This window comes from Brachyhypopomus gauderio, chromosome 14, assembly GCF_052324685.1.
Source record: "Brachyhypopomus gauderio isolate BG-103 chromosome 14, BGAUD_0.2, whole genome shotgun sequence".
In the NCBI taxonomy this organism is placed as follows: domain Eukaryota; kingdom Metazoa; phylum Chordata; class Actinopteri; order Gymnotiformes; family Hypopomidae; genus Brachyhypopomus; species Brachyhypopomus gauderio.
The window spans coordinates 13,400,520-13,426,391 of record NC_135224.1 but is presented as its reverse complement, the minus strand read 5'-3'; the positions used below and the strand labels follow the sequence as shown (position 1 = coordinate 13,426,391).

General features: G+C 43.4%; 1 protein-coding gene across 2 annotated transcripts; it reads left to right on the top strand.

The window, feature by feature from the left end:
- The first annotated feature begins 117 nt into the window (after window positions 1-117).
- Window positions 118-24,335, top strand: ankhb (ANKH inorganic pyrophosphate transport regulator b). Of its 2 annotated transcripts, XM_076973754.1 has the most exons (13): window positions 708-818; window positions 5,658-5,874; window positions 6,690-6,808; window positions 7,811-7,894; window positions 11,232-11,402; window positions 11,773-11,907; window positions 13,157-13,246; window positions 14,839-14,934; window positions 19,887-20,016; window positions 21,212-21,335; window positions 21,815-21,914; window positions 22,814-22,961; window positions 23,053-24,335. In XM_076973754.1, exons 1-12 carry the CDS (start codon window positions 723-725, stop codon window positions 22,937-22,939), a joined length of 1,488 nt encoding a protein of 495 aa, XP_076829869.1. In that variant the 5' UTR covers window positions 708-722; the 3' UTR covers window positions 22,940-22,961; window positions 23,053-24,335. The 2 variants fall into 2 exon arrangements, with proteins under 2 accessions (XP_076829870.1, XP_076829869.1); XM_076973755.1 differs by having other exon boundaries at window positions 118-818; window positions 22,814-24,335.
- Window positions 24,336-25,872: the final 1,537 nt, after the last annotated feature.

Sequence of the window (25,872 nt, the reverse complement as noted above, 5' to 3'; positions counted from 1 at the left end):
CTATGATGATGGTGATGAAATTTAGACCACGCCATCTAACATCCATCGAGCAGTCTATTCAAACCGCTTGTGCTACATTTTGAGTTTAGATTCACTCTGTAAATTCTCTGTAAATTTTGTGTTAGATAAAAAAAATCTTTTATTAATTATTTCATTACATCGTAATAAGGATGACGTTAAGATTAAATATAGCAGAGGGGTGTACTGCCGGAAATTTGACCCGAGCATTAATAGCCTGCGTGTGATACGCGAGTTTTGCGCGTTTTGTTTTGATGGAAGAACGACCATTATGACGTCTGCGAGAGGAGTGGCTTTGATGTGCCGACCCCACGTGCCATTTTTTACTGGATGATGATTTAAGAGCAGTTATTTGTGAAGCGACCTACAGCAGATGAGCAGCAAACATTTAGGCGTTGATTTAAGCCTTGCGTAAACCCGAAGAGAGAAGAGTTGTTTTCATTAATAAAACGACTTCCCAGCGCGATGTTGTGTTTTTATTTTCCACTCCACTGATGGATGAACAATGGAGAAGCCGTCAGCAGAAATTTCTGGTCACCCTCCTCTTTTCATATGCAGTACAGTGTTTATGATGTGGTTGTGTAGGAGGGTTGGGACGGACCCGATCTCGCTGGATTTCTGTTAGAAAACACCCATCTCACTACCGGCTCCTCATCCTCCTGGCGCCAAGCAGCAGATGTTCGCGGCGCTGTCATCCCGGCGAAATGGTGAAATTCCCGGCACTCGCCCATTACTGGCCTCTCATCAGATTCCTGGTTCCGTTGGCATTTACCAACATAGCCATCGACCTCGGCGAACAGGCAAGTGTTACTATTGTGTATCAAAGTCAAGTGAATATTGCGATATTGTTTTTCTGAAGTGCCACACTGTTTTGATAGAAAGCGTATCTTTGCCATCGTTAGCTCTGTGCTATTATAATGAGGGAGATTATAGGCTACGGCATGTCATCTCCCTGAGGATTTATCCACATACATTTCAGATGGTGTGTCTGACGGTGACAGCCTCCATAACTGTAAATGTATAACTGTCCCTGTGTTCCGGTAACAGTATAGGTTACTGAAGTATGTATCATGAGAATGGTTTACCGAAGCTGGATGCCATCGACCATCGTAAACATGGTCAGATGTATGGTCATCAACAGCTGGTCATCGAGTGCATCCACTAACAGGTCAAGTTGTTGTGCACGAACAATCATCCACGTGAGATGAATGTACACTTTTGGGTATGCTGGTTTTGAAATTGCTCTTAACCTAAGCGAACTTGTTTCTGTTAACAGTCAACCACAATATCAGCAAGGGAACAAATATTAACAGTTTTATCAAAGTCTGAATTTAATACCAGAATAATCCAAATCTGATATGATACGTTAATAACCTGATATGATACTTTTATAACATGTTACATGTTTTTTTTCATGTAACAGGGAATAAAAATAGCAACTAAAATCTTTAAATTTGTTTTGCTTAAGATCTTCTCAGCAAAGTCATAGTCCTGGTGATGGATTATCACCATGTTAACCATGTTATTTAAGGAAATGTACATATGTATTATAATATACACTCACCAGCCACTTTATTAGGTACACCTGTCCAACTGTTCATTAATGCAAATGTTGAATCAGCCAATCACATGACAGCAACTCAACGCATTTAGGCTTGTAGACAAGGCCAAGATGATCTGTTGCAGTTCAATCCAAGCATCAGAATGGGGACGAAAGGTGATTTAAGTGACTTTGAACATGGCATGGTTGTTGGTCTGAGTATTTCAGAGTATTTACAGAGAATGGTCCGAAAAATAGAAAATATCCAATGAGCGGCAGTTATGTGGGCAGAAATACCTTGTTGATGCCAGAGGTCAGAGGAGAATGGTCAGACTGGTTCGAGCTGATAGAATGTTACAACTGAGACGTACATGCAGAAGAGCATCTCTGAACGCACAACACATCAAACCTTGAGGCGGATGGGCTACAGCAGCAGAAGACCACACCGGGTGCCACTCCTGTCAGCTAAGAACAGGAAACTGAGGCTACAATTCACACAGGCTCACCAAAATTGAACAAAAGAAGTTTGGAAAAACATTGCCTGGTCTGATGAGTCTCGATTTCTGCTGCGACATTCAAATGGTAGGGTCAGAATTTGCCGTTAACAACATGAAAGCATGGATCCATCCTGCCTTGTATCAGTAGCTGGTGGTGATGGTGCAATGGTGTGGGGGATATTTTCCTGGGACACTTGGGCCCATTAGTACCAATTGAGCATCGTCTCAATGCCACAGCCTACCTGAGTATTGTTGCTGACCATGTCCATCCCTTTATGACCACAGTGTACCCATCTTCTGATGGCTACTTCCAGCAGGATCACGTGCCATATCATAAAGTGCAAATCATCTCAGACTAATTTCTTGAACATGACAATGAGTTCACTGAATGGCTTCCACAGTCACCAGATCTGAATCCAATAGATCACCTTTGGGATGTGGTGGAACAGGAGATTCGTGGATGTGCAGCCGACAAATCTGCAGCAACTGCATGATGCTGTCATGTCAGTATGGACCAGACTCTCTGAGGAATGTTTCCAGTACCTTGTTGAATCTGCCATGAAGGATTAAGGCAATTCTGAAGATAAAAGTGGGTCCAACCTGGTATTAGCAAGGTGTACCTAATAAAGTGGCTGGTGAGTGTATTATAATATGTATTATAATACATAAATAATGTAAATTATACATAAATATGTGTTTCAGAATTACTTTCTCCAATAATAGTCAGTATGAATAGTGGTGAATAGCAGAGTGCATCTGCTGTAGTGTCCATGTGGAAGGCAAATATTCGTTTGTCATGGACATAGGAACATTTAGAACAGAAAATGAATCATCTCAGAATTGTTATTTTTAGCTAATGGTCGCTTAACATATTACCTCGGGGGACTTGATGAGCAGACAGGTTAGTAGTTACAGGTGTTTGTCTTCTGGGCTGGGGAAACTTTCTCATGCTAGACTGGACGTCCACCTACTCATACTCTAATTACACAGTGAATACATGTAAACATAGTGACTAGAGGTGTGTAGGTGCCTGCAATTTAGTTACTTACAGAACAAACATGGAAGGTGGCAAATTGTAAGATGAGGACAGAATGATGGTCTCCAGGCAGGGGATTTTACACAAGGGCCACTTCATTTTGACAATTACATTTACTTTAACATTCAAGTCAGCAAAATGTGCAGGCAAACAGACGCGTGTGAATCATTTATAGATGTATATACCAATGTGAAGCTAACAGCCCCTAACAATCCTAAACATCCCTAACCAGCCCCTAATAGCCCCAAACAACCCTAAACAGCCCTAACAACCCTAAACAACCATAAACAACCCCTAAACAGCCATAACATCCCTAAACAGGCATAATTTTGTTAAAACTTATAAATCCTGTAAAACTGCTTTGTGACAACATGTGTTGTGAAAAGCGCTATACAAATATATTTAATTTGATTTGATTTGATTTCTTATAAATAGTGCAAAAAACCATAAATATAAATGTGAACAGAAATTCCCTTTCAATTTTGTATATTACAATTACAATTACAATCTCTTGTAATTGTAATATATGTAATATCTATATTCCATTTTTATATATACATATTAACTAACCTTTATAGACCACTTATAGGGGTACAAAATAAAGCTTCTGAACATCAAAAAAGAAATAAGCAGTTTGGATAAATGTGATGAGGAAGGAATTGGTGTAGATTGACTTCCCCCATTAACAGAAATTCATTATCTCTCTGCACAGTGTTGTAGAACGTTGGAGACGAATTGGTAGCTACACACACACACACACACACACACACACACACACACACACACACACACACACACACACACACACACACAGAAACAGATAAAGATAGTGAGAGTGTGTGACAATGTGTGACAAAGCAATATTGAAGATAAGGAGTTCCAAGCGTTTGGGCCTTGGATAAGTTAGGTTTAGGGGTTATGGTTGGTTAGGGTTAGAGTTAGGAGTTAGGGTTGGTAATGGTTAGAGGATAGGAGTTAGGATTGGTTAGGGGTTGGGTTATTGAAACAGAGCGTCTAGACTTTTATTTCCTTTCGACTTGATCTTGTGTTGTTAGAGCTTGTATTGTTAGTTAAATGAGAAGCTGCACGGTGATCTCCATGTTTGTATGATCTGTCCCTTAGACCCGAGAGAGGAGCTCATTAACTGCAGGTGTAACATATGTGTGTGGGTAGAAGGCCTAGGTTTAGGGTTAGGGTTAGGCCTAACCCAAGGCCCTGAGCCTATGAACACTATTATATCAATCTAACCTTAACACTATGCTATGAATATCTGTAAGCCTTTACATTGATCTAACCCTAACCCTGAAACAGGTCACATTAGCAATGAGGAATCAAAGAATCATAAACGCAGACACCACAAATGGTCCACCCACAGTTACAACACTCAACAAATGACACTGAGCATAAAGTATCAGGTTTAAAAGATTGTTTTTGTATTGTATTTTGTATTGTATGTCACGTTGAGGACCCCGGCCCCTCCCCTTTGGGCGTGTGTATACGTAGTCCACGTGCTTTGTCTGCGTCAGTGGAACTCCGTGGTGATGGCTATGTCGTGTGAATAATGTGTCTCACCTGTGAATCGTCTCGTAATCACGTGGGGCTAATGTGGTTTGTCTATTTAATGTGCACTCGCGCAGTGTCCTGTGCTCGTCGTTGTCTAAGTCTGCACGTTGTGTGATTCGTGTGTGTTTCTCGTGCGCTATTGCGCAATACCTGTTTACATTAAAAAGTGACGTCTGTCTACAAAATCGAGGATTCTGTGTCTCGTCCTTGGCGTAGCCCGAACGTCACATTGTAGTTGTATTCTTTTGTAAAGAAGACCACCTGAGAACTCTTAATCAGTGTCAACAGTGCAAGTCCAACCCTGTTGTGATAGTCCTAATTCACAGGGAACATACACTGCCTCATACCACTTAAATTCCTTAAATGCTACAAATATCAAAGACATAATTTGACTATTTTTGGTTTTGTTTAGTTGTATGATACTGCTAGGGTTACAGTCCTGCTCTGCTTTCTTACATCTTTCCCCCTATTGCAGAAACAGGTGATTCTGCAGTTACCCTGATGACTCTCACCCTCCTAATTCCTTGATTAATGGCACTAGATTATCCCCCAAGACCAAAACGTGTACAGATATTGTTAGGGTTAGTGCTTCTCTAAGAGAGATCGGGCTATTGGCCGTTCAGTAATCAGACTGTGTTCATCAGAGGCCAATGGGAATGTCATTACAGTCTTATTCAGAGGGATATGCCATGAATGGTTTTTAGTGGTAATTGATACCCAGTGGGGCTTTGCAGCACGGGAACATAACTCCCTTTGTGTAGTAAACTCCCTTAAGAATTTATGTTTGTGCCATATAAACTTTTGATTACCAGTTATACTCCAAAACAGATCAGCTGTTCAGGATCAGTGACGTTGCTCAGTTGATTTTGCCAGGGAATGAAAATGGTTCCAGCTTCAGGTGTGTTGGTGTTGACCCCTAACCCTAACCTCAACCCTAGGTGTTGGTGTTGACATCTGACACACCTGCGTTGAGATTCTTCCTCCGCTCTCGTACTCCTCATAGGCTTTGAACAGAGGGATCGTGACTGTCAAAGACAATGCAGTGGAGATGTTGGCCAGCTATGGCCTGGCCTATTCCCTGATGAAGTTCTTCACAGGGCCCATGAGTGACTTCAAGAATGTGGGCTTGGTGTTTGTCAACAGCAAGCGTGACCGGACCAAAGCAGTTCTGTGCATGGTCGCTGCTGGAACCGTGGCCATCATTTTCCACACTCTGATAGGTGAGACATCTGTTTTTCCTGAGTTGCCTTTTTCCTCTGGATCTAAAACCCCAGAAAGAGTGCAAACGTACACATAAATGACTCCATGTCTCACCATGTCTCATCATTGGTTCACCATGGATCACCATAGTTTACCATGTCTCATCATTGATTCACTGTGGGTCATCATGGCTCATCATGGTTCTCCATGGTTCATTATAGGGGATAACCCTAGGATCCTTTTGCCTCTGTGGGTATTTTCAAAACTGTGATCACTTTCACAGAAATAGACTATAGTGAAATGTAACCCTACACACAGACAATGCGAGACAGTGGAGTGTCATTTATACATCATCATTACATAGTTACACAGTTACGTCATTACACAGTTTATTCCAATTGCTCATGAACTCCTACTTGAATGTTTTACAGGAAATAGTGGTCTCACCCATATTTTGCAAATGACATACTCTTTGAGATGCCAGAAAGACAGAAATAGTTTAAACTGTTATACAGATTTAGGCATATTCTCAAAATATGTTATGATGAGGTGATGGGATGACAGCAACCCTAATCCTAATCCTAAACCTAACCCTATCCCTAATAACTAACCCTAATCCTATCCTTAATCCTCCTAAGGAGAGGTAAAAGTGTCTCATTCAGCCATGTCTCCATCAGCTCCAGAAAGAAGCAGTTGTAATGGGATTTAACTCGTGATGGTGCCACAGGGCCCCACAGACCTGGTACACAGCACATCAGAGAAACAGTGCAGAAAAATGATTCCTTAGCAGCGGCTTGGAGTGGTGAGATTTGACATCATCTTGTCTCTGTCTCAGCCTACACAGACCTGGGTTACTACATCATCAACAAGCTTCACCATGTAGACGAGTCCGTGGGCAACAGGACACGGAAGGCTTTTCTCTACCTGGCTGCATTTCCCCTGCTGGACGCCATGGTGAGCACACCCCCATCGTCATGACAACCCCATCGTCATGACGCCAAGCGCTGTGAATTCTCATACTCTCTAGGCAACCACTCTTCCATTGGCCGTCACATTTGACTTGAGGGACAGATGAATGAATGAATGTTCAATTTATATAGCACCTTTCAAGATACCTGAGGTCGCTTTACAATTTTAACACAGGTACAACTCTTACACAACCCTTCACACACCGGCGAGTAGCTGTGGCCAATTACACACAGTGTACTCTCTACCAGAATCCACAGCCCCCTGGGGGACTCAATGGGGTGCAGGAAGGAGAGAGAGGACAGACCCTAGTGACAGAGCACCATCCTGGGCATACAAGCACACATACATTCATGCAGACACTCAGACAACTGCTTTTACTGAACATGAAGAGACATAGACACACTCATGGAGAATTTGTCAGGGACTGCCAATTTACCTAATCTCCATGTCTCTGGACTGTGGGAGGAAACCGGAGACCCCAGTGCTGAGAGCCACCGTGTTGCCCAATGGACTGTGTGTGTGTGTGTGTGTGTGTGTGTGTGTGTGTGTGTGTGTGTGGGTGTGAGTGAGTGAGTGAGTGAGTATGAGAGACAAACAGAGAGAGAGAAGGTGAGGGTTAGGATACACCTGTGTGTATGTTTGTGGTGTGTGAGCGTGTGTGAGAGAAAGAGGAGATGAGGAAGTGTGTGTGTGTGTGTGTGTGTGTGTGTGTGTGTGTGTGTGTGTGTGTGTGTGTGTGTGTGTGCACTCCTGTGTAGGTGTATGAGTGTGTGTGTGTGTGTGTGTGTGTGTGTGTGTGTGTGTGTGTGTGTGTCCTTTATATCACCATGATGGAGCAGTGTGTTAAGGGTGTTAAACATCAAAATCAGACTTCACTATTATATCTATAATAATCTGATGGCTAATAAAAATGATCTATAATTTGATTCACAGTTTTTATTCACAGTATGTGTGCTTTGTTTGTGTGTGCTTGTGTGTCTGTCCCAGGCTTGGACCCATGCAGGAATCTTACTAAAACACAAATACAGCTTCCTAGTTGGCTGTGCCTCTATTTCTGATGTCATAGTTCAGGTAAATTACACACACACACACACAATATTGCCAAAAGTATTCGCTCACCTTCCTTGACTCACATATGAGCTTAAGTGACATTCCATTCCTAATCCATAGGGTTCAATATGACGTTGGTCACACCTTTACAACTAGAACAGCTTCCACTCTTCTGGAAAGGCTGTCCACAAGGTTTAGGAGTGTGTTTATGGGGATTTTTGACCATTCTTCCAGAAGCACATTTGTGAGGTCACATACTGATTTTGGACGAGACGGCCTGACTCATTCTCCGCTCTAATTCATCCCAAAGGTGTTCTATCAGGTTGAGGTCAAGACTCTGTGCAGGCCAGTCAAGTTCATCCACACCAGACTCTGCCATCCATGTCTTTATGGACCTTGCTTTGTGCACTGTTGCACAGTCATGTTGGAAGAGGAAGGGGCCAGCTCCAAACTGTTCCCACAAAGCTGGGAGCATGGAATTGTCCAAAATGTTTTGGTATGCTGAAGTATTCAGAGTTCCTTTCACTGGAACTAAGGAGCCAAGCCCAGCTCCTGAAAAACAACCCCACACCATAATCCCCACAGTCCCCCCTCTATCACACTTTACACTTGGCACAATGCAGTCAGACAAGTACCATCCTCCTGGCAACCGCCAAACCCAGACTCGTCCATCAGATTGCCAGATGGAGAAGTGCGATTCGTCACTCCAGAGAATGTGCCTCCACTGCTCTATAGAGTCCAGTGCTTTACACCACTGCATCTGATGCTTTGCATTGCACTTGCTGATGTATGGCTTGGATGCAGCTGCTCGACCATGGAAACCCATTCCATGAAGCTCTCTGTGCACTGTTCTTGAGTAGTGACTGACTCTGCAGAAAGTTGGCGACCTCTTCGCACTATGAACTTCAGCATCCGCTGACCCCCCCTCCGTCAGTTTATGTGGCCCTACCACTTTGTGGCTGAACACTGCCGTTTTCTTATTATACAGCTGACAATTGACTGCAATATTTAGGAGCGAGGAAATTTCATGACTGGTTTTGTAGCATAGGTGGCATCTAGGCCTGTGTTGAAACAATCAATTTTCCGATTCAGAATCGATTCGCATATGATGATCTGATAATCGATTCGTACGTCCAAAGATCGATTTTTTAGGGAACTTTTACCCCCGCCTCGTCACTGAATTCACGCAGGCGCGCTCGGTCTAACTAGCTGTAAAACAACATGGCGTCGGACAGTGACGGTAACGACGATAGTCAAATCGGCAATCTAAAAACAGAAGGACCGTTTATCCAGTGTCAGTGACTATTTACAGTTAGTCCATGTCACTGACAGTTTACCCAGTGTTTTTACAGTTTAAAAAAGTAAAAAATGCTCTTGTAACGTTGGGCGCAAGGCGATGGACGAGACAGAATCCTTTGCACTTTCCAAATCGTTACGTTTATTACATTTACCGAAGCGCAGACAGCGCACATAAAACACGTTTACATAGAACATGTGTGACTCAAACAACGAGCACAGGACGCTGCGCGAACGCACATTAAGTAGACAAACCACACAAACCCCACGTGATGACGAGACGAGCCACAGGTGAGGATTATCACAAGACGCACCCGCACCCACGGAGATACACAGACGCTGACGAGTAGACGCAGACAACGTTAACACGCCCAACAGGGAGGGGTCGGGGACCGTAACGTGAGAGTTCTGTTCTTATACTCTCACTTTAAAGAAAAATACATTAACATTTTATACTTTCAGTTTATTAAGTGTGAGCACTTTTAAAATAAAAATGCATTTGGTAGCAACAGCTTTTGGGTGAATTCTTAATTATTTCAATCATAATAATATGATTATTATGATGTCCTCAAAGATGTCCTCTGTTTATTGTCCTGGATTACCTTTCTTGAAGGTAGATTTATGATTACCCTTTTCACCAGTCTTCCAGCCATCAGTAACTACCAACTACCAGTAACTATTTGCTGATTAATATTGATATAATACTAGTTTTAACATGTTGCTTCTGTACATAGTCAGGAAACAGCTCAAATAAATACATTTTTAATAACACTAAACCCCGAATTGGATCGAATCGGATCGAATCGGTTAAATCGGATTAAATCGAAATAAATCGATTCTTAATCTTCAGAATCGGAATCGGATCGATTCTTGGAATTTGAATCGATACCCAGCCCTAGTGGCATCCTATCACAGTTCCACACAGAAATTCACTGAGCTCCTGAGAGCTGTTTGTAAAAACAGTCTGCATGCCTAGGTGCTTAATTTTATACACCTGTGGTCATGGAAGTGATTGGAACACCCGATTCCGATAATTTGTTGAGTGAATACTTTTGGCAATATAGTGTACATATACATATTTACATATACATATATACATATACAAAACGGCTTCCTAATTGTCTGTGCCTTTATTTCTGGTGTAATAGCTCAGGTAAGATACATATCTGAATACCCACATACAACATGCTAAGATTTTATCAGATCTTCACAGTGCCTGGAGTTGCCTGAACTAATTTTTATGTGACAAGACAAGAGTATTAAAATCTATATATGCAGTAAGCATTTTGTTTAAATCTTTATGCTGTAAGCATAGTGTTTAAATCTATATGAAGTGAATAGCAAAGTTATTTGCTTTTGTTAACAGTATATTTGGGTTATCACTCTACAGCCCCGAACCCCTCCCTTCGGGCGTGTGTTAATGTTGTCCAGGTCTTTATATGTACGTCCGTGGGTGTGTCTGGGTGTGTGTGTGTGTTCACTTGTCTCGTTAGACTAATGTGTTTCACGCGGTGCTTGTTAGGCTACGTGTATATAGTGTGTGTGTTTGTTTGGGGCTCGTGTTTAATGTGACATTCGTAGTGTGTTAAACTGTTTCAGCACGCCGTGAGCGTGTACTGTTTAGTGTGTTCTACTGGTGTTTCGATACGCCGTGAGCGTGTACTGTTCAGTGTGATTGACAGCTGTTTCGATACGCCGTGAGTGTGTCCAGCGTCAAGCTCAATAAACGTAGCCTTTGAACGCACCTCGTCTTTGCATCCTCGACTCCCTCGCGCCCGTTACATGGGTGTAATTTATTAACAGTGTATTTGAAGGTATTTTATTAATGGTGTATTTGGGTGTAGTTTATTAACACTGTTTTAGGTGTAGTTTATTAACGGTGTTTTTGGATATGGTTTATTAACACTGTATTGGAATAGTTTATTAACAGTGTATTCGGGTGTAGTTTATTACTGGTGCATTTGGGTGTAGTTTATTAACAGTGCATTTGGGTGTAGTTTATTAACTTTCTCTCTGTCTCCCTCACCCCTCTCTCTCTCTCTCTCTCTCTCTCTCTCTGTAGATTTTATTTGTGGCTATCCTGTTACACAGTCACCTAGAGTGTGTGGAGCCCATGTTGATACCCATCCTGTCTTTGTACATGGGAGCTCTGGTACGCTTTACTATAGTTGGCCTAGGCTACTACTGCCGTATCCATGACAACATCCCGGACTCTAGTGGTCCTGAGGTGGGGGTATGTACTGTTCAACTTCACTGTTACCCCAGTATGCACTAAGGTACAAGAGTTCACTGGTGCCCAGTGTAAAGTAGCTACTTGCTGCTGTAGTACTCTCATGACTACAGTACAGCATGTATGAGTATAGGCCCATATCCTCTGGACATTATTTGGCTTCTGTAACTGAACATACCTGAAACTGTTTATCAACATAAACAACACGTGATGAAACAGAGAAACCTGCAAACCATGACACGTTTTTAACATGCAGGAAATGTCATTATAGTGTGTGATAATGATAATGTAGACTTATCATGGAAAGACGAAATATGAGTCAACTGAGTCATCTTTCACCTTGTTCTGTTCCTCATGTCTTTGGGGGCATTAGGGTGATGCCACCATAAAAAAAATGCTGAATTTCTGGTGGCCGTTGGCCCTCATCCTGGCCACACAGAGAATCAGCAGACCCATCGTGAACCTTTTTGTGTCCCGTGACTTGAAAGGAAGTTCTGCCGCTACTGAGGTCAGTGAATTCACACACACACACACACACACACACACACACACACACACACACACACACACACACACACACACACACACACACACACACACACAAATCTCACACACATACACACACTCACCTCACACACACACATCTCACACATATACACACACACATCACACACACACACACACACACACACACACACACACACACACACACACACACAAATCTCACACACATACACACACTCACCTCACACACACACATCTCACACATATACACACACACATCACACACACACATCTCACACACACCTCACACACACACACATCTCACACATACACACACACACACACACACACACATCTCATACACACACATCACACACACATGCACATACACACACACACACATATCTAGTCTGATGCAGGTTTGAACATTATCTCTGGAAATCAGAGCTAATGTTATTTCATCTTGAAATCTTGTATTTTTCCAACATTGTTACATCGTATCCTACATCTCTGCTAACTGTTTTTGTGATCAGTAGTTCTGGTGTTCATACATTACATGCCAACAAGATCATAGTTTTAGATCATAGTTCTAGATCATAGCTCTAGTTTGTGGAGCTGAAAACATACAAATATTCCAAAACTATCTACTAAATATAGCATATCTCACAGGCCTCTGCAGATTACACACTCTGCTCTTTAACCCTCTGCCCCCCACGCTCTAACCATAACTCTAACCTTAACCCTAACCCTAAAACATAAACCTAACCCTAACTCAAAAACCCAACCCTAACCCAAAAACCTAAACCTAACCCTAACCCTCTGCTTGGGTCCTGTACTAAGTCCTGTGGAATGTCGATTCCTGGGTCATTCTTGTCCAGCGTTCTTCACTCACATGGTGGTTGAGTTGAGTTGAGTTGAGTTGAGTTGAGTTGGTCATGGGGGGTCATGAGTCCGGATCATGCCGAAGTGCCACTAGTTGGGTTGAGTTGAGTTGGTTAGGGTCATGAGTCCTGATCATGCCCAAGTGCCACTGGTTGAGTTGAGTTGAGTTGGTCATGGGGGTCATGGGGGTCACTGTTCTCAGATCTGTTGTGGTTCTTCTCTATAATTGTCTGGCAGCTGTGGAATGTCATGTACTGTATTGTCTGGTATTTTATTCCAAAATCACTCAATACTGACAAAGGTGGATCAAACTTTTTTGCCTGTGGCATGTGGATTTAGAATGATTATTATCTTTGTTCATTTTTTTGTAGGCAGTTGCAGTTTTAACAGCTACATATCCAGTAGGTCACATGCCGTACGGCTGGCTGACTGAGCTGAGGGCCGTGTACCCTGCGTTTGAGGTGAGCTCTCGACCTGCTGCCTGCAAACACCTGGAAATCACTGCTCATATACACTGCATCACCGGGCACTGGGCAGCATAAAAGGGTTAGGGTAAGGTTTAGAGTTAGGGTTATGTTAGGTTAGGGCAGTGGTTCTCAAACTTTTTCTATCATTCCCCACCTCAGAAGAAGGGGAAATTCCACACCCTAAATACAAATGCTAGTTTTAAATGTTATAATTTATTGAACTAAATTCAATAGGGGTGGCGAACGTAATTTGTTGACGGGGGGGGTTGCAAACATAATTTGTTGACCGGGGGGCCGGTACAAATTCATTAAAGGGCCGAATCTAGTCCTGGTTCCCACTGTTCCGCAGACATTTTAAACATCCGTGGCTTATGAAAACCGAACAGGCATTAAAATGACAGGCTTAAAAAGGTTCATTTCTTCCAATTGCTTGCGCCCCACCTGTAATACCCATGCGCCCCACACTTTGAGAAACGCTGGGTTAGGGGTTAGGGGTTAGGGTTAGTTTTCACATGTTCAATGAAGACATTCTAGATTGGAGCAGAAATATAATAATTTGTCTATGCTGCACAAAACAATTAACTATTAAAACCCCATGGTGGCATAATCTCCCAGCCTGCATGTCTGTAGAGGTTTGCTTCTCACCATCATGCCTGAGATGCTCAATTTTAATTTTGTGCAATGTTTATGGATAAACAGCAAGGAGGAAAGTCCCACAGACTTTAATTGCAATGTAGGGATGAGGGCTCACTGTGGCAACCGCAGCCTCATTGTGTTGGACTGATCTTTGTGCTGATCTCTGCAGAGTCACCATTATATGTCTCATCATAATCACATGTGCACACATACACATACACACATGCACACACACACATACAGACACACACACACACACACACACACACACACACACACACACACACACACACATGGTCATGCATACATACATACTTACATGCACACACATACAGACACATACACACATACTCACATGCACACACAAACACTGACACATGCACACACATGCATGTGTTCACTAAGTAAATGGACAACAGAGAGGGAAGTTTGAACCATACACAAAGTGGAATACACTTCATAGATCACACCTCACAGATCACACCTCATAGTTCACACCTCACAGATCACACTTCATAGATTACACCTCACAGATCACACCTCATAGTTCACACCTCATAGATCACACCTCATAGATATCACCTCATAGATCACACTTCATAGTTCACACCTCATAGTTCACACCACATAGATCACACCTCACAGATCACACCTCACAGATCACACCTCATAGTTCACACCTCATAGTTCACACCACATAGATCACACCACATAGATCACACCTCAAAGATCACACCTCATAGATCACACTTCATAGTTCACACCACATAGATCATACCTCACAGATCACACCTCATAGTTCACACCTCATAGTTCACACCTTGTGTGAGTCATGCTAGCACCTAAAGGAAATATATTTCTTTAACAATCTGCTCTTCTTTGAACGTCTTGTGCACTGAATGATCTGTTTTTTTCTGATATGTTGCTGTTTTCCATGTTGACAATCTCAGAACAGTCCAAGCAACAAGCTGACTAATGCTGGTACGACGGTCACCAAGTCCCACATCAAGCGCTTCACCTTTGTGTGCCTGGCTCTGTCCATTACAGTAAGTGGACCCTCAGTGTCTCTCTGTCCAGTACAGTAAGTTAAGACAAATCTTCTCTTTGCCCTAGTTAATAAACTGGGTAATTTTTTCCTGAGACAGATATGCATCACGATACATTCACTCACAGTTAAAAATAAGAGCAGGTGCCATTGTGTAAGGGTAAGGGTTAGGGTTTGGGTTAGGGTAGGGGTGTGCGATATGACAATATGACAATATGATAATATATGATGATATGATAATAGATTGTGAAGGATTATAATGTGTCCACGATTCGCCATCACAGAAAAATCGCTGGATCGTTAAGCAAATTCCATCCGCTACAGCAGTTCTGTGCTCAGCCAAAGCACACCATTTGCTAGTTCCCTTTCACGGACCGGAAATCACAGAAAACCGGAGCATCTTTGTTTACGTACCTGCCCCCCTTTTCACAAGCAAGCAGGACACCATGAACAAACACACAGCTGAAGAGTTAGTCCCAAAAAAAGTCGACATCGGTAATATGAAACTGGATTATGAATGTAACGTTTCAAGGGAGGGTGTGACGCAAGTGCAAGAGAATTAATTTATTCAAAACAAACACCACGTCTAACAAACAGAATCCAGGGAGAGAACAGAACTAAGAGACATCAACTAGAAAGAGACAGACAAACCCTACCAGACAATATACATGGGAACACTATATGAAAACCAAAACACAATAGATACAGCGCACACACGCAACAAGGAAGCTAATATGAACGCTACGGAGAGGACACTACTACAACGGTTAAGCAAACAACAGGGAGATGTGAACACATGAGAACATGACAACTAATCACCCAAACACACAAGATGCAATGAATACAGGGGCAACGAAAACCAGTAACACAACAGCACAACGAATAACTAAATAGACCACGAGAAAGTGAACCATAACATACTAATGACGGGAAACATAAGCAACAATCATGCAAGCGTAAAAAACAGGGAACATAAAACCAACAGACGAGGAGACAGAGACAGGATGGACACACGGATGGACACAGGGACAGGTACGTGGACGCGGACAGAGACGCACACAGGAACAGGGACCAACAGGAAACCAGGGAGAGGACAGGGCATAAGAGGGAACACAGGCAAGTGTAAAACAGGGTCAACATGAGCGTCAGTGCCCGGACAGTTCAGCGTGGAACCAGCTACAGGCGGGCAAGGCAGTCACTGTGGGGGCTGACATGGGCTGAGGAGTGTCCCGGGGAACCGGCAGAGCCGGTGGAGGGTCCAGGGGAGCCGGGGAAGGGTCAATGGGTACTGGCAGGTCCGGCTGAGGGACAGCGGAGACCGGGGAGGACGGCGAAGGGACCACAGGGACCTGGGTGGCCAGGCGACGGGCCACAGGGACGGGCCGATGGGCCGCAGGGACCGGCCGATGGGCCGCAGGGACCGGCCAGGTCTGTTGGCTGGCAGCGGGAACAGGCAGAGTCTGCTGGCAGGTAGCAGGAACAGGCGGGGCCCGCTGGCGGGCAGCAGGAACAGGCAGCGATCTCCTTCGAGTTGCGGGCAAAGGAGGCAGAGGCGCCAAGGAGGCCCTGAGGTGCCTGGGCGATGAGGAGGCCCCGGGAAGCATGGAAGCTAAGGGGGCCCGGGGACAGGGGTGTCATCTGGGCCCGAGGCAGTCGTGCAGACGCCATCGTCGGAGGGCGCGGCTACCGGGACACAGTTATCGGAGGGCGTGGTCACCGGAACGCAGTCATAGGAGGGCGTGGCCATCGGGATGCAGTCATAGGAGGGCGTGGCCACCGGGACGCAGTCATCGGAGGGCGTGGCCACTAGAACGTAGCCATCAGGGGGCGTGGCCACCGGAACGTAGTTCTCTGGGGGCGTGGCCACCCGAACACAGTCATCGGGGGACGGAGTCGCAGGACCGACTTCATCAGGTAGCGAGGTCATCACGCAGATGTCACCTGAGGGCGGGGCCGCCGCGCAGACGTCATCGGAGGGCGGGGCCGCCGCACAGACGTCATCGGAGGGCGGGGCCGCCGCACAGACGTCATCGGAGGGCGGGGCCGCCGCACAGACGTCATCGGAGGGCGGGGGCGCCGCACAGACGTCATCATCGGGAGGCGGGACCACCGAGCAGATGTCATCAGGGGGTGGAGCCTCCGGGCCGACATCATCGGGGGGCGTGACCACCAGGCTGACGTCCTCGGGGGCAGGGACGGCCGTGGCGACGTCGTCGGAGGCAGGGACTCATACACATGAACGTATATGACTCTGACAAAGACAAGCACAGGACACTGCGCGAACGCACATTAAATAGACAAACCACATAAGCCCCGAGTGATCACGAGACGAGCCACAAGTGAGACCGATGAACACTCAGACACATTCACACCCACAAAGATCTACAGATGCAGACGACTAGACGTAGACAACATAAACTCACGCCCAAAGGGGAGGGGTCAGGGGCTGTAACGTGACATAGATAATCTCCATTCTATGCAGTTCCTGCGCTTCTTGATCCTAATTGCAAGATTTAATATATTTGATCTCATAATCATACTTTATTTTTATGCTCATTGGGTATAACTATTAGCTTTAAAAAAAAAAACAATCTTTCAGTATCAGTCTAAAATCAGTCTATTTTATCTATATGGCTTACTTTGTATGTGCTTATTTTGTTAAGCAATTATGCACTGTATCTTAGCATTTTTGTATTTGACATTCTATTGTTATTCTTATATTACTCAATATTACAGTTTCTTTCTGTAACGTTTGGCAAAGGCAGAGGTGACACAAATGCAAGCGTATGAAAATTTATTAAAAGGGAGATAACAAAATACGAGACACAGACACAGAACGCAGATAAGGGCTGTGTTCGAAATAGTCTACTACATACTACTGGCGTACTGATCGAGCCCCAAATCAGTATGTCGTATGCAGTATGTGACCAAAATGAAAATTTCCAGTACGCGAAACATACCCGGATGACCTACTACTTCCGCAAAATATTCCAGCACGCGAACAGAGCTATCTTCGTGGTGTACTGCATCCCATCATGCAACGCTACGATCACGTGACCCCGTAGTATGCTTTGCTTTTGTCGCATACTGGAAACTGTACTGCATACTACTACGAGGACCAGTATGCAATATCCAGTATATACTGAGTCCAGTATGCAGTATCCAGTATGTAGTAGTCTATTTCGAACACAGCCAGGGACTATACTAAATAACAATGGGCTAACACCATGGAACTGTCATGGTCACAGCTCCGGACCCTTCCCTGTGGGCGTGTCATTATGTCGTCTGCGTGCAGTTATGTCCAGGGTTGTAGTTCCGTGGTTTGTGAGCGTGTTTGTAGTCGCACCTGTGCCTTGTCTTGTGATCACAAGGGTATGTGTTAATCACCTATATAATGTGCATTCGCGCAATGTCTTGTGCTCATCTTTGTCTAAAGTTTCGTGCCTGTGCGAGTGTTGTTTGTGTATGCTTGCCCTCCGCACGGAGCCTCACGTGTTTTTGTTCATATTAAACGTTTCATGTTGCACTGTCCGACGCTCGTCGTGCCTCCTCCTTCCAACGTCACAGGAACGAGGCTACAAGACAACTTGGCAAAGATACTACACATGACAACATTACAACTACACAAGCCACTTAAATGTAACGGGGAGAATATAACACAAAGGGAGAAACGACTAAAGGGCAACGGGGCACAAACAACAATACCAAGCCACGAACGGATAACTAATGGATAACAAGAGAACATAACAACCAATCACCATAAATGAAAGGGAAACTAACATCAAAACAATAAAACACAAGCACTAAACGAAGTGTAAAGGGCAGAGAAACAAACTAACAACGGTGACTAGAAACGAAACTAGGAACATAGACAGGCGTATGGAAAACTTGGAATCAATCAGGAACAGCAAAGCAAAGAAGGACTCACGTACAGACAAATGTAGGGAGATAAATAAACGAGATCAACACAGACAAGGGACACGAACGAAAACGCTAATAAGGCAAGACGGAGAGAACAAGGCAGAGCAGGACAGGGCAAGGCTAGGACGTACTCACACGACAAACAATGACCGACACAGGAGTGAAACACCACGGGGATTATATCCACAGGAAACATGACGGTGATACGAGACGCAGGTGGGAGCAATGAGGAAAGGGGCATGGCAGACAGAGGGAGAAACCAAGGGAACGGGGAAACTAGGCAGGACCAGGGACTGGACGTGACACTTTCAGGATTAAATAAGTCTCTTTTTAAATAAGTGATGTCTTGGCTGTTTGCAATAAGATTTTTACCTTAAGTACTTTACCTGAGTTATTTGTTTTACCTTTTTTTAACCAGTGTTAAAATGGCACACACATTAAAATCTGTTCAAAAAGTTGGTTTAGCCAAAATTGTTTGTTATTCTTTTAGTGCTTTTATTTGGAAATTAGATTTGTTGTACAAAAAAATCCTGAAATGAATCGCGATAAAATCATAATCGTGATCCTGAAAAAACTAAATCGTGATATGATATTTTTGCCATATTGCCCAGCCCTAGGTTAGGGTTAGGGTTAGTAAGGGTTAGGGTCATTAGAGCAGGTGTGCCATTGTGTAAGGCGACCTTGAGTGTAAAAAATGTATTATTATTAATATTAAACAGAAGCAGCGTTCCTATGATTGTTATCATCATTTTGTACTGAAGAATAACCTTTAATAACCTGTTTGTACCAGTACAAATGAACAATCACTGTGTGTACATGTGTGTGTGTGTGTGTGTGTGTGTGTGTGTGTGTGTGTGTGTGTGTGTGTGTGTGTGTACATGTGTGTTTGTGTATGTGTGTGTTTGTGTGTGTGTGTGTGTGTGTGTGTGTGTGTGTGTGTGTGTGTGTGTGTGTGTGTGTGTGTGTACATGTGTGTTTGTGTATGTGTGTGTTTGTGTGTGTGTGTGTGTGTGTGTGTGTGTGTTTATGCAGCTCTGCTTCGTGGTCTTCTGGACACCTCACATGTCTGAGCGTATTCTGGTGGACATCATCGGTGTGGACAGCGTCTTTGCTGAGCTCTGTGTTGCCCCACTGCGAATCTTCTCCTTCTTCGCCATCCCAGGTAACCCTAACCCCTATCCCCTATCCCCTAACACCAACCCCTAAGCCTAACCCCTAACCCTTAATCCTAACCCCAACTTCTAATACCAACCCTTAACAACTAAGCTTAATGCCTACACATAACCCTAATCTAACCCTAACCCCATCCCAGCTGCAAAGCCATGTCACCTTTCTTTCGCTCTCTTTTTGGAAAGACACATCTCTACACACATCCCCTTCACACATCTCTACACACAGCCCCTACACACCGCCTACACACATCCCTACACACATCCCCTACACAGCCCCTACACACTGCCTACACACATCTCTACACATATCCCCTACACACATCCCTACACACATCCCCTACACACTGCCTACACACATCCCCTACACACATCCCCTACACACATCTCTACACACATCTCTACACACCCCCTACACACTGCCTACACACATCCCCTACACACATCTCTACACACATCTCTACACACCCCCTACACACTGCCTACACACATCCCTACACACATCCCTACACACTGCCTACACACAACCCTACACACCCCTACACACTGCTTACACACCTCCCCTACACACATCCCTACACACTGCCTACACACATCCCTACACACCTCCCCTACACACATCCCTACACACTGCCTACACACATCCCTACACATCCCTACACACTGCCTACACAGAACCCTACACACCCCTACACACTGCTTACACACCTCCCCTACACACCCCCTACACACTGCCTACACACCTCCCTACACACCCCTACACATATCCCTACACACATCTTTACACACATCGTCTACACACATCCCCATATTTCTATACTTATATACTGAATACTGTATATATTTCTACTTAATAATGAACATTCTTGTGTGGTTTCATGTTACTTTTGTCTAGGAGAAATGCTTTGGCAATACATTTTTTGTTTTAGTGTGCCAATATGAAAAATGATGAAAAATTGGAGAAATAGGGAGAGAGACAGAGACAGGCAGGAGGGACAGAGAGAGACAAAGTCTGAGAACTCAAAGCATAGAGAGAGAAAGAGATAAATAAAACAGCCATGGAGAGGGGTGGAGCTTAATTGTGACATCAAATTAAAACACAGACACTGAATGGGTGAGTCGTGTGCAGCATCGCCCGGTTTGTCATGGCGAGTCGTCATGCCATATTCTTTGCTGCTGTGTCCACAGTAACGGTGCGTGCCCACCTGACTGGCTGGCTGATGACCCTGAAGAAGACATTTGTCCTGGCACCCAGCTCTGTCCTGCGCATCGTAGTCCTCATCAGCAGCCTGGTGGTCCTGCCGTACATGGGGTGGGTGGACTGAAACAAACAAACACAAGAAATGAGACCAATGTTTGAGAAAAGACTGCTTGAAAAGACTAAATGATCAATGCACTTTCAACTTAAGGAAATTGTATCTTATCTCACAAAGTTTGGCAGAAGCCTGTGCACAAATTCAGCTGTAATGCTGGTATTTCTTCAGTTGTTATTTTCCTGTTCATGTAAGGTCATTTGAAATACACATATAAAGTGTGTCAAACACTGCAATCTACACCCTCACTCATGTCTTGGTTTCCTAAACAGCTGTTTACACAATGATGTTTTCCACATTCATCCACTGTATTTCAAATAGAATGTGGTCAAAATAAAGCATGAAAGCTTGCTATTATAGCAGACTGTAGTAAGAGTGTAGTAAGCCAGTTCTGTTATTCTTGAGTTGGCTTTGTCTCCCACGACCTGTAGGGTTGTAAATAACCTGTAGGGCGGTAGGTCACTCTCGTTCTGTGCAGGGTGCATGGAGCCACTCTTGGGGTCGGATCTCTTCTTGCTGGTTTCCTGGGAGAGTCTACCATGGTTGCAATTGCTGCTTGCTACGTGTATCGTAAGCAGGTGAAAAACCATTCACTCTGTCTGCATTCGTCCTTCATGGATGCTGTTTTAGCATAAGTAATAGATCTATTGGATAAGTCTGTGTTTCACAGACTGGTTGTACTGGTTGAACAGGTTTGTTTTCAGTCAATTAATCAATTTAAAAAACAGCTCACTAACCCATAATCCACTAGTTTGTGAATCCAGTATAATGGGCTGAAACAACAAGCAGAAAAAATGCTACAGTGTGATAGTTTTGGAGCATAATATGAATACCAAATGACTTTCAGTTACGATGTTTTCGATTGATTTTATTTATTGATTTATTGACTACAATTTGTAAGTGCTTATTTGGACAGTAGATGTGATATTAGGGGTTAAACCTTCAGGAAACATGCACCAAAATATTGTCAAGTGTTCCTTTCTGCCAAGTACACAGTGTTCTGATGAGTCAGTGTCAGACAGAAGCACTGAGCAGTGAAGAAACCCTGAGTGTAATTCACCGAATCACAAAAATACAGACACAGAGAAATTAAGCTTATACAATGAAGGTAATTGTAAAACACACTGATGATGTGGCATAATTAATGACATTATATGATTAAATTAATTGGTATTATTGTGAAATAATATTATTATTATTTCATCAGAACATAGACCCCAAATCTGGACACCTTAGGGCTTATCTGGGCAGTCACTACGTTCAGTAAAATGTGCTATGTGTAAGGATTCATATACACATTACAGCCTTAAAATCAGTTTATATGGCAGAATCAATGGACAAATGATAGTTCTGCCTAATAAGCTGATAGACATTACCGTCTACAACCTATAAGATCATAGACGTTAACATCTACACCCCATAGTTATATGCCCAATGATATTCTAAGTTTTTCCTGGTTTATATTCTGATTTCCCAGAAGAATAACTGTGATGGAGGAGAGGCTGTGGAAGGCGAGGACTCAGCTCCCATGAACGAGGTTCGGTCCAGAGATCAGATGGATGACATGGTGGAACTGAGAGAGGAAGATGAGGAAGAGGAGTGAGCTGAGGGTCCATGCATGGGAGGTTTGCAATGAGCACATTGAAATTCTGCATCTCTACTGATTTCTTGACTTTATTGGCGGATGGAGCAGCCAGAGATCTCTTTGCTTTCCAGGGCAGCGTTTTAATTCCCTTCTGCACCTGCTGCTGCGTCTTAACTGTCGCCTGCCAATAGCACGGAGCACAGAGGACGTCCAAATGGGGTGAAGACCAGGAGTCAATTCACCTGTGTTAAATATCATTAAATCACACCTGCACACACAACCACACACACGCACACAGACACAACCACACACATGCACACACACACACACACACACAACCACACACATTCACAGATACACACAAACACACACACACATGCACACAGACACAACCACACACACACACACACACACATGTCTTCCAGCTGTCACCTCTGTGTGCAGGACAGTGGCGGTACCGATGTGTCCCAAAGCATCGTCGTGCACTAAACCTCCTTTATTCTCTGAGCTCTGCTGTGGTGTCGTCATCGACTGACCCTAACCCTAACCGTGACCCTAATCCTACCCCTAGTAAGGAAACTGCTAAACACAGTGGCTTATGCTTGGAATGTACAAATATTTCATTGTTTTTGTTTTTTTAACCTTGAACTATAGAAGGGGCGGAGCCTCTGAACCCAAATGCTGCTGCACAGCTACACGGGGCCAAGATATCAGCAATCACAGAAATGTTTAACAAGAGAGACAATTCTATATATACACAGATTTTAAGTGTGATTTAAGTGTGATTAATAATGACTAGATGTTATACAAAAATGATTTCAGACTGGATGGAGTTTGTGGGCCATTTTAGAAGCACTATTTTAACAGGCTCCTAGATGTATAAATATACTTCACATGTCAGGTGTCTAAAATCTGCTAATCTTTTTGTATGAATGGTGTTGTGAAGTCTGTTAATAGTGGGTAAGGGAGGAATCGTATTGGCATGGATTTTCAAGACCATGTACGTTGCAGTGTTTTTTAGAAGATAAATTATTTAATTTGGGCATTTATTTTATATCTCAGGATGTATACGATTACCGAGAATGATGTATATAATTGTATCTATGAAGTCCAGTTGCTGATTTCTCTTCTATCCTGTTTTATGAGTTTCTTTATTGACGGAACTGCACAAGTATTCTGGATGTCTGTTTGATTCAGTTTGTGGTGAAGAATGATGTCTGCCCTGTTCCTTTTATAGTAAATGTTTCTGCTCTACCTGAAACTGATAAAAAATTACACTGTAAAAGACATTTTATTACTGTAAAGTGAAGACCAGGACAGTTTTATTAAAGGGTGATATTGTTCAATAAGTTAAGACCTTTTATTACTGTAAAGTGAAGACCAGAACAGCTTTATTAAAGGGTGATGCATTCAATCAGCAGCCCTCTTCCCTCATTTATTTATTTATGTATTTTTTTCTTTTCTGTTTTTCATTCATTAAACAGATCAACTCTTACCAGCTAATTAAACAACATCTGTGCTCTAAACAATAGCATGCGTAGGATGTTTATAAAAGTGTAAAGAAACCAAAATGAAACCGACTTCAGTTCTCAACACATCCTTTCCTTTCCTTAATTCTACACTGTGCCAGACTAGAACACAGTAAGAGTCTGTTTTGTGGGTAAAATATTTACTTAACTATTCTAGATTAATTGTAGATGAAATTAGTTTGCTCCCTAGATATAAGCCTAACTTTAGACATAACCTTAAAGATTCATTTTGTGTTTTCTCAGATGGACACAAGATCTACACAAGTTGTCAAGTAGAAATAAAAAATCTTTTAAAGTCTATTTGGACATTTTTTAACTTCCAAAACTGTGGAGGAACTCAGTAAAACAGCGCCCCCTGCTGTGGGACTGTGGCTCTGTGATAGAGAGACGCAGAGGAGTCAGGCTTTATCTCCACCCAGTAATACTCACTCTCTTAGAAGCTCCAGATTAACCTGGAGTAACTGCAGACATGCCATATTATCACTAACTATTCCACTCCTCTCTCAACCACTTCAAAAATGACCAAAATATGAAGGGGTTAGGATTAGGTGCAGATCCTAATGGGTTAGGGCAGTGGTTCCCAAATTGGGGGGCGTGGCCACTAGGTGGGGCGCAAAGTTATTGCAGGGGGGGCGCGGAGCTTGGAAGTAAAACATGTGCACATGTGTCAATATGGGGGGGGGGGGGTGTAGGGGGGGGCGCAAAAATATTCTCTACTAAAGGGGGGCACGGCAGAAAAGGTTTGGGAACCACTGGGTTAGGGTTAGGTTAGGGTCGGGTCTCCAGAGTGTTCACTATTCCTAGGGTTACACATTTCTGACCTGGGATCAGTGTTCCCGTTCCTGGGATCAGTGTTTTCATTCCTTCCTTCCGATGTTTTCATCACTATTGATTAACAGATTTAGAAATCGTGTGGTTATATGCACACACACACACACACACACACACACACACACACACAATCACATTACATTGGTATACAATCCTAATGTAAACATACACCAGATGAGTTATGATTTCAATGTTTGACGTGTTGGACATTGAAGAAATTAGGTGTGTAAACGGTATCCTATAATCCAGGTAGTTTACCCACTACCTGCCCATTAGAGAAATAATTCGACATTTTTTCATAGAACAAAAATAAAAGAAGAAATAATGATGATGATGATGACGATGATGATGATGTAAACCTACACAGGGTCAAGACAAACCTGCACAAAACACCTGTGTCCTTCTCTGCAAGTGAGTTGTTCATTATCTTAGTAAACCTATTCATATAGCAAGAGATTACATTTATAGTTATGAAAGGCCAAGGATATTAACCCTGCATGATAATCAGTTTATAACAGAAACATTTGTATCATCTTCCCCTTGACAGTGATAAGGAACCGTGTCCTGCATGGTGGTAACCTGCATTGAACA